The sequence below is a fragment of the Miscanthus floridulus genome, chromosome 10 (genome assembly GCF_019320115.1).
Source record: "Miscanthus floridulus cultivar M001 chromosome 10, ASM1932011v1, whole genome shotgun sequence".
Taxonomy (NCBI): Eukaryota; Viridiplantae; Streptophyta; class Magnoliopsida; order Poales; family Poaceae; genus Miscanthus; species Miscanthus floridulus.
Window position 1 is genome coordinate 117,684,099 of NC_089589.1, and position 10,131 is coordinate 117,694,229.

General features: G+C 43.1%; 2 protein-coding genes across 2 annotated transcripts; one reads left to right on the forward strand and one right to left on the reverse strand.

Moving 5' to 3' along the window:
* The first annotated feature begins 368 nt into the window (after positions 1-368).
* On the forward strand, positions 369-3,493 carry LOC136485459 (DNA-directed RNA polymerase I subunit rpa49-like). The gene is made up of 4 exons (XM_066482335.1): positions 369-899; positions 1,338-1,490; positions 1,966-2,274; positions 2,711-3,493. Exons 1-4 carry the CDS (start codon positions 393-395, stop codon positions 3,152-3,154), a joined length of 1,413 nt encoding a protein of 470 aa, XP_066338432.1. The 5' UTR covers positions 369-392; the 3' UTR covers positions 3,155-3,493.
* Positions 3,494-4,726: 1,233 nt separating this feature from the next.
* On the reverse strand, positions 4,727-8,664 carry LOC136485460 (GRF1-interacting factor 2-like). Its single transcript, XM_066482336.1, has 4 exons — positions 8,499-8,664; positions 6,330-6,406; positions 5,476-5,569; positions 4,727-5,395 (listed from the first exon to the last, which is right to left on the reverse strand). Exons 1-4 carry the CDS (start codon positions 8,574-8,576, stop codon positions 5,015-5,017), a joined length of 630 nt encoding a protein of 209 aa, XP_066338433.1. The 5' UTR covers positions 8,577-8,664; the 3' UTR covers positions 4,727-5,014.
* Positions 8,665-10,131: the final 1,467 nt, after the last annotated feature.

The following is a 10,131-nucleotide window of genomic DNA, read 5'->3' on the forward strand; positions in this document are numbered from 1 at the left end:
CTGGGGTTAAAAAAACCTCCTCGTCTGTCCCAGGCTAAAGCACAGGTCTAAGGACCCGCCTGTTCTCACGGGGCGACGGTGCCGCTGTGTAAGGGTGGGGCAGGGGTTCAGGGGTTTTCTAGGCTTGCGTGGTTCAGGGGTTTTCTGGGCCTGCGTGAGAATGAGAATGTCTTTTTCTTAATGCAATGCCTGAGAGTGGTCATATCCTCGCAGATCCAGTTTTTTTAATTGAGATACTTAAAAAAACACACACCGTATATTACATTAATCTAGGGAAATTCTGGTGATTGTAAATGCAAAGGTTGCGGAGGGCCTGAGCGCAAAAACTTGCAATCCTCTTAAGCAGGAAGGCCCATTTGCCCACCTGCTTCAAAACCCTAGAGCCGTCACCAATGGCGGACGCCGAAACCCTATCCACGCCCCCCCGCGCCTCCGCTTCCACCAAGAAGAAGAAGAAGCACTCCAAGAAGCACAAGGCCACCGACGTAGCCCCCACCAATGTCACCGTCGAAGCCCCCACCGATGTCACCGTCAAAGCCCCCACAGATGTCACCGTCGACGAAGCCCCCACCAATGTCACCGTCGAAGCCTCCCTCACGGGCGGTTCCTCCTACGCCGCGGCCGCCCCCGTGGTCGGCTACTTCCCCTCCGGCTACGACCCCCTCGCCGCCGCCGCCGCCGCCGCCGGGGCGGAGTCTTCCCCCCGCACCCGGCTTTTCCGGCACGAGAAGCACCCCACCTGGGTGGACCTCGTGGTCCGGAGCCCTGGTGGCGGACCCGATTTCGTCGGCCGGAGCTATGCCGGTGAGGCCGCCGCGCCGCAGCTCTGCGAGTATGCGCTCGGCGTCCTTGACAAGGCCTCCGGCACCCTCAGGGTCGTTCCCATTGCCGCCAAGAAGGTGAGGACCAAAATTTTGACCCACCCTTGTAATGGTTGCACTTGAGTTGCAATTTTAGCTAAAAGGAAACGGGTTTTTATCACACATATATGAAATTTTATCTGTTTAATGAAGCAATATCAGTTTTTTAAGTACTGTAAGCATTCTCTGCTGTCTAATTATGCAACGAAAAGTTGCAATTGGATGGGCACTACTGGTGTTGTGACATTACCTGCGTAGTTAGGATTTTAGCAGAGTCGCACTAAAGCTTCAATCTCCTGTTCTGATTTTTTTTTTTTTGTTCACTTGCATTGGAGTGTAAGCTGCTGTTGTGATTGTCATTCCAATCATAAGAGTAGCATATATTTTAAAAGGTCTAAGAAATTTCTGTGCAAATGGCATGAGGCATTGAGGATATCGGTGTGTAAAGTTATTCTTGATGGTTGTACTCTGTAACAGATTCTGAGGCTAGAGCCACATCTTGAAGTGCAGCGCCCAGCACATTCGCAGCACTCTGAGGTGGCATCAGAAGCTGCTTCAGCTGCAGGAAATGATGAATTGAAGGTTCAAGATTTGACCATGATGTATGGAACAAAGATGGACAGGGACAAGGTATGTCTGTGTCTAGGTTTACTAGCGCGCTGTTGATTATATGTATCAGAATTGCAACCAGAGTGTGAGCTTGAGACATACAGTTGCAAGACTATATGAAACGAAAGAGACGACAATGCCACTATTCTGTGCCCCTGTTTGCTTATTTTTTTAGGAAATAGTTTTTTTAAGATGATGTTCATGACACAGTTACAGATTAGATTTGTTGAGCAGAACTCATTATTAACTGTCATGGAGCCAGTATGATTTCCTTTAGTTTTGTATTTGAATCTGTATGATAACAGGGAGATATTTTGTAGTTATACCATTGTCTTAAACAAAAAGCTGATTTGCAGATTTATCTTGAGATGATCATAATAATTTCCATTGTACACTGGTCAAATTTATTTTCATGAGCTGCAGAGGTACTTGCAGCATTCCTTGCAATTTAGAAAAGTTAAAAAGAAAATTTGGTTGAAGCTTATAATCTTTGCAGGACAATAAGTGGAGATCGTTAAATGAACAACGGAATGATCCTTCTGCTTTTGAGGACATTGACCTTGGAGGATCAGAGACTGCTGCCAACACCATTGATAGTCAGGAACCAGTACTTACTCGGAACATTCCACCTTATGATCCTACCGCAGATACATCAGAAAAGGCATATCTTTTGGATGAGATTATTCCAAAGAGTATGCGGCAACACCTTTTACAAATTATCGATCATTTTGAATCAGGAGAATTTTCCTCAAAAGGCTATGGGGGTTTTGTCTCAAAACGTGTGCACAAGTTGAACGAGCTTCAGGTGATTAGTTACACTTTTCTGTATGCTTGAGTTATTCTATAGGAAGGCATATAGTTTAAGGTGCTGCGTAATTTAATGGTAATGATAACTCTGGTGAGACACCGTTAAATGGCAAACATTCTTGTGGTAATTTAAAGTACCTTTGTTTTTCTTCTCATGGAACTTGTGACAGTTTATAATTGATTCTTAGCATGACTTTTTACTTATATATCATTCTGATAGCAGTATAGCAGACACCATTACTACTAAAATGATGACAAGTTGAATGGCACTGCTCTCTGTGTGCCTCTCTTTAGGAAGTGACAGTTTGGCTGCCAAAATGATGGCAGACAATTGTTGCTCTTATGCTACTTTTTATTTTGTTATAGTACAGTGTGTTTATGGATCTTTTCCACTTGTTTCTAAAAGAAGCTACTTTTCCCTTGCATTCTTTTAGGGTGAAGATAAAGAGCGGTTTGCTTGGATACTGTCCTACATCCAACATCTGCTATCTTTATTGGCACGGAATGACTCCATGTCCAAGCGCCAACGGAAAGAGAGAAATGAAAACCAGACAAACCGTGGACCAGCAACCCCGCAGGCTGTATATCGCAGGCTGTTGCTGATGTTTACGGAACCAGGGTCCAGTGTCATGTCAACAGAGAAAAATGAGCTTCTGATCAACTACATATTGGTCCTAACACTTTTTGCCGATGACTTCAGATCTAATCCTAACGACATATGTGAGGACCTTAAAATGACCCGCCAAAAGCTTAAACCATATTATGACCAGTTGGGGTGCAAATCTGTGTCAGAAGGTGCTTTTAAGGGCAGTGTCATGACGCTTCCAGCCCCTCTCAAGTTCCCAAAGGATGTTACGAGAAAGCGGCGACGGCAATAGGGCTTTATCTCAAGGAGAGAAACCAATGGCTATTCATCTCACAAATGGCTTGCATTGCATGAATGGTTGGAAAAAGGCCTCTGAATTCCAGTACTCCCAATCGAAGGCAAGTTAAAGGAATCGATGCTAGAGGCCTGATTTTGCAATGTACTGGAAATGAAAAGTTGTTCAGTGTTTTATTTCATTTTTTTGGTTGCCCATCGACATTGTTGTCAAGAAAGGAAACATGTCATCTATGTATTGATAAATATTTGAAGCCCTGTACTAGTGAATGTATTGAAATGAATATGGAGCACGTTTGGAAAATCCTTTTGGTAGTTTGAAAATGAACATGGAGCACGTTTTCTCTCTCCTCTGTTATGCTTCGTTTCATTTTGTTTTTCGTTGCCCGTCGACATTATTGTCAAGGAAGCATGTCATCTATGTATTGATCAATATTTGTATACCTGAATGGTTGAATGTATTGACATGCTTCCTTTTGGTAGTTTTCTGGCACAATAGCTATTTTGGTTCCTCAACTATTACTCGAGGCTTAATTTTATCCTTAAACTTTCAAAACGAACGTTTAGATTCTCAAACTTTAGTTTTAAACTCAATTTCATCGTACAACTGTGAAGATGATCGTTTTAGTCCTCAAATTTTATATTTTGGACTTAATTTCATCTATAAACTATCAAAGTGCATTTAACTTTTATTTTCAACTCAATTTAGTCTATCCAAAAAGAAAAGTTTATATTTTAGGAACAATTTCATCCATAAATTGTCAGAATTGTAGATATGCTATTGTTTCAATATATCCATGTATCTTAAAGAATAAATAGTGTTCGATGTAACTATAATTGCTCCCACAAATATCATTTAGGGGTATATATATAAATGGTACCATTATAAGGTAACACTAAAAATAACAGCTTGGAATTATTAATGGCCACGAAAGAGTTTTTGGATTAATATTATTTTTGTACCTCCCATCGCTGGTGATGTTGGAGCTCAGCAGGTGCAACAATGCAGCGTTCCACATAGAACATAGACAAAGTTGAGTTGAAAATAAAAGTTTAAAGAACAAAATACACTTTGATAGTTTATAAAATGAAATTGAGCCCAAAATGCAAAGTTGGAAGACTAAAATGATCATCTTTATTGTTCTAGAATGAAACTGAGCCTAAAAGTAGAGTATGAGGACTAAAACGGCCGTTTTGAAAGTTTAGGAACGAAACTGAGCCTCGAGTAATAGTTGAGGGACCAAAATGGCTATTCTGCCTTTGAAAAATGAATGAGACATTATTGTGAAGGAAACATGCTTCCTATTGGTAGTTTGGAAAATGAATATGGAGCACCGACATGTTTCCTTTTGGTAGTTTGGAAAATGAGCACATGCTTCCTTTTGGTAGTTCGGAAAATGAACATGGAGCACGGTTTATTTGATTGGGGGAAAAAAAACCTCTGTTAACTTTGTATTGCAGAATTGCCATACATATTGCAGCCGATGTATCTCACTGTTGCATTAAAACTGTGACAATTCACAGCTCAACAATCAACATGTCACAGGTACATGGATTAGTGACCTATATGTAAAAAGCAACTGCGAACCAGTACATCAGCTCATAAACATAGGTGAAATCCACTAGGGCAACAGGCTTATATGAAATCATTCCGTAATGGCTACAGCAATGTAAGGACGCAGTATCAATCTTGGACAGATTACACCACCAATCTAAACTTTGTTCTACATCAATCGATGAGACTGACCATCTAAACCACACAGTAAACTGGTAAGGACTAGTAGTTGTCATTCAAGAGTCCTTTTGTTTCGTTGCTAGTATACAAGGCATTATTTTCACCCTGCCCAGGCTGCTCGACTTAGGATTTCTCTGCCACGTCACCACCTGCCTCGCTATCTGCTCCGGTTGTGGTCTTGTGACTCTCATTTGGAGGAGGCTCTGAGCTCACGCCAGCCGTTGTGTCCTGCTTGCTTACTCGCCCGTCGGCTGGGACAGGTGGTGGCTGCTGCAGCTCCGCTGCCCGGGCAGGGTCAGCCTGCATAGGCTGCTGCATGCCGTTGATGGTAGCTGGTCTCATGACCATCTGCCCAGGGAATGTAAGAGCCTGCGCTTGCTGCTGCTGAAGCTGTTGCTGCTGCTGCTCTTGCATTTGCTGTGGGGTTAATGGAGTTCTTGGAGGGAACATTGGTACTTGTGACATGTAATGCCCCGCACCTGGCACTATACCAGGTTGCATCATCTGTATGCAAAGAAATGAAAATTTAAGTGACTTGATCAAAGAGCAGCAACTGTAAGGTTACTGATTTGGACAGAGCTAACCTGAGGGCGACCTGCAGGGTTTTGCGGTGGTTGGGGTTGGGCATCAGCAATCGCAGCCAGGTACAAGAGGTTCTTTTGAAGTTGAGCTTGATACCTAGAAGTCCACAGAATGCAAGATATAATGTTATTGAAAATACATTGAGAAGAAGATAACAATTACACATAAGATGGTTAAGTCATGAATAAGATTGAAGGTACATATTACAAACATATCAAATATCCTTCTGAAGTTTTAATGCATCAATAATTTATGAATTGAAAATGTGCATGTATCCTTCTCAACTGACAGCTGGAACTAATATGTAAAATGACATCAAAACGACTTAACACGTCATTGGATCAGAATTTTAGACAGCATACGGTTAAACTAATTCAGACAACCTTATCAATTGACAGATATAAACTAGTACAGCAAAATGAGGTACTCCCTCCGTCCTCAAATACAATGCATTCTGGCCATTTTCAGACAAAATAAGGGAGAGTGCAATAGATGCATGTACCCCTCACTTGCCTTCCTAATGTATTGAAATCTGATTCTTTTTCGCATGATTAAAGGGTGAACTATTAGTCTCCTTATACAAAATATGGCAAGTACATGAATTACTTTCCTTATACGAAATACTCATGTATTTTATTTAAGTAAACATTATCTTCTTGTTCCCCGAATGTACTATATTTGAGTACAAATTTCAAATGCCAGAATGCACCTTATTTCAGGACGGAGGGAGTACCTCACAATTATATCAGAATTTAGGACAAGCTACGATAAACTACAGCAAAATGAGGTACCTCACAAATATAAACTAGTACAGCAAAATGAGGTATCTCACAAAATAGTTCAGAAAGATACTTACTGAGCACATTCAGCCAACTTTCCTAAGTTCTGATTTTCCAGGATGGCCAAAATAAGTTGCTTATTTTCGTCCAAATACTGCAAAAGGCAAATTCAGTTTGTGTCAGTAAACTTTAATAAGTGAATGATGACATAGACTAGTGTTTGGCTTATGCATAGTCATGAAGTGATCCATTTACCTTCTCTGTGAAAGAATTGTGCAAGTGGTTTCATTTAAAAGTTCAGGTACCTGATTTTCCATTTTTCCTGCAGCTATGCTCAGCTTCTTGAAAGCCAAGCTTACTTGTACATTAATTCCAGAATTTGGTTGCGAGTTTCAGACACCAACACATTGTGGAGAATAGTACATGATTGCTAGCATGTCACAGCTAGTAACCAGGTCAAGATGGTGTAGCCTAACAAACCACATTATCTGTGAATGGAAGACTGTCAAAGCTGATATTAATCATATTATTATACCAGCAGGCCACATTCCATGGCAAAGAGAGTTTTGTCCAAGAATGATTGAGCACAGTTGAAAGAAGAGCATTGCTGGACAATGATCGACTGACGACTGTGCTAAGAAAGGGGAAATTCCTAAAACCCATCTGCAAATATGGGGTTCGCCAAAACCGCCCTACAACTTTTGTTTTTTGTATTCTAGCACCTGCGTCTCTTCCTAGGTATTTACCCCATAACACCATTGACCACATGGCATGCTGTTTGAGTGGCTTCTAACATGGCATGATGACTTATAGTGTGCCTCATAGCACCTCCATAACATTTAATCTGACCTAGCACTCCATTGTTTGCACTCTCTACTCATGCACTTTTGTGCTCATCTTGAAGAATTCATTAAAAAAGAGTTGCAGGTCAGAATGAATTGTCACAATCACAAAGATGCATGAAGTTACACTACAAGTCACCATATCATGCTCGAATGCACGCAAGCAGCATATCATTTCAACAGTTTTAGGAGGTAATTTGACACATAGGAAGATAACCAGTGTTACAATGGGAAAACAGAAATTGTAGGTGTTCTCCAAACAAACCCCGAATGCAAATGAGTTTTAGCAATTTCCCTTAGTAAAAGTGACTTCTGACCGGTAAGCCAAAGTGCCAAACTGCATGGCAGAGGACCAATGGCCCAGTTAGCTGCCCCACCACAGGGCAATGTAAGCACAGGCTTAGAACCTGTGCCGCATGGCACAGGACTGGCTAGTTATAGTGCCAAACTGCATAGCAGAGGAACAAGGGCTGGTTAGCTGCCCCACCACAGGGCAATATAAGCCCTGAGAACCTGTGGCACAGGGCTGGCTAGTTATAGTGCTGTAGTTAGCCTCTGCCAAAAATTCAAAACTGAATATTTAAGTGGCAAGTTATAGTGTCATTGCTCATATGGCCTTTGACCAAAATTCAAAACTGATATTTGAATGCATGCCATGATCCCACTGCTCAGTGCTCACTTAGCCTTTGCCAAAATTTCAAAGGCATATTACCCACATTTTTCCTTTATTACTAAAAATAAATATGATATCTCAATGACACATTATGGTGCATCACCCATTTTTGGCATTTGCCAAAAATTAAAATTGATATATAAGTAACACATTGTAGTGCCAAAGGCGTTCGATGATCAGGCACTAACCACAACCTTAGAGCATCAAAGGGGCTCCACCTCCTGTATTGCTCTAAGCCACATTTGATTAGGCGAGCATATAGCTCTCCAAACCACCAAAGCAAGCCACCCAACTACTCCAAACAGCCAAAGCACGCCACCGAACTACTGTTACTCACTGATTGAATAAAGCTCTCTATCCAAGAATCTGCTATTGCAGTACTGCTACCCACCGACTGACCTAAGCACTCAATCCAGCAATCTGCGGTTACCCCCAAAATGGAAAAGGTCCAAGGACGCCCAATCTTGCCCTAACCAATAGCCGAAAAGATCCAATCTTTGATTGGAATCAATCCCTAAAAACGACGCCGCCATGGGGAGCAAGGTCGAGATGGATGAGTCGGCGGCACGCGGCCGAGAAGGCCCCGGCAGGCGCAGTAGCCATCCGAGCGAGGAGGAGAAGTACTCATCCGTTTCTTGGCGAAACTAGCTGAGGCGACCAGCAGACTTAATCAAGGCACGGCGGCAAATCCTAGCAAGAAGGCGTGGGGGCCGGTGCGGGGCGGCTCGTACCTTTTGGATCTGCTCGGTGGTGATGCTGGCCGCCGGGGGCGCCGCCGCCGCAGCAGCAGCGGGCGCCGGCTGCTGCATCGCCGCTGGCTGCCGGAACGGGTGGGTGGGGCGTATCTTGTTGCCCTCGCCGTTGGTCCTGAGATCTCACTTCAATACGAACTTCAACGCAACGGAGGGAAGAGATACGGGCAAGAGATACGGAACGGTCACTATTGCACTTGTGGCACCGAGGCAGCGTGGGGGTGACAAATGACCACGGCTGTCCCTGCCCTTTGCTGGTAACCTAGTCTTGTCGCCTCGTTCTTCGTCTCCCTGCTCTCGCCGTAGCCTTCTGCTGCCGCCGCCGCCTTCCTCTCCCTCCTTCCTTTCCCAGCTTTCTCGATGGAGCATTACTCGGAGTCGTCTGGAGGTGGATGGGCGAGGAGCAGGCTTTACGGTGGCCCGAGCACCCATATTGCCTCGCTCGGTCTCGATCCCATTTGTGAGCTCAGCAGTTTCTCGTTGATCCCTTGCCTGGATTGCCATCTTGCTCGGGTGTTGGAGGGGCGGACCAAGAAGGACAGTGAGAATCATGGCCGTCTGTACTTCAAGTGTGCAAGGAATGGGGTGAGTTGTCTCCTGGATTTTCCTAAATTAGCACATTTAGGGTTGTAATTTGTGTCCTTTTTTTAGTTCCCCAAGTTGTGTGGCTACTATCGATTCGAAAAGTAGTATTTCCAGCAGTTGAAGGATCTCGGCATCGTCATTGTTCAGCCATCGAACTGGGCAGAGCTGGTGGAAGAAGAAGCTTCAGTGGGGAGTCCAGATGGTGACAAGCAGAGGAAGGAATTGGAGCACAAGCTGGGAAAACTGATGTGTAAGATGAACATGTTCATTGCTTGTGTTGTATGTATTGTCTTTGGGTGTGTAGTGATGTATGCTGTAATAAAGTAATGGATCAATGAAAATGAATAATGTTGTCCCCAAAATTTTATTGTCTGGATGGATGAATGAAACTGATGGATGACTGAAACTGAAATGATGAATTGACACATAATTCACAGAGGTATGATAAAAATAGATCACATGAACATCATTTCATAGAGCAGTGGCACATAGTTTAATACAAACCATAAAAGGTTCAGATAGTTAGGATGTCTACACATCCATTGATATTTGGCCACTTACATCATAGTAGTTTAAGGCCACACATTACAGTCATTTGGCCAGTTCCAACACAAAAGCTTATGACCACACATCACATTGTCTTGTGGCCATATAAAGCACATAATGTTCAGGCCATGCATCACTACACAAAAGATCACACAAAAGGTTCACTACAAGTTTTACTTTTTCTTCCCCTTCTTTGCTGGAGTCTTCTTTCCTGGTCTCTTCCTGGCCTTGGATGCAAGCTGCTTCCTCCTTGGTGTCATCTTCCTTGGAGCACCATCAGCAGGCATGTCTTGAATCTGGTTTACAACTTGCAAATCAAGGCAGGTGTTCCTATGTTCAAACATCCAGAAGTTTAGGGTTGCATTCTTTGATAAGCATAGAATTGTAAAGGTAGTTGTATCATACCTTGGAGATGTTATTGGGCTTGATGGTGGAATTCTCTCCAGTGGTCGCACATCCAGGAGATGCCTCTCTGCTTGTT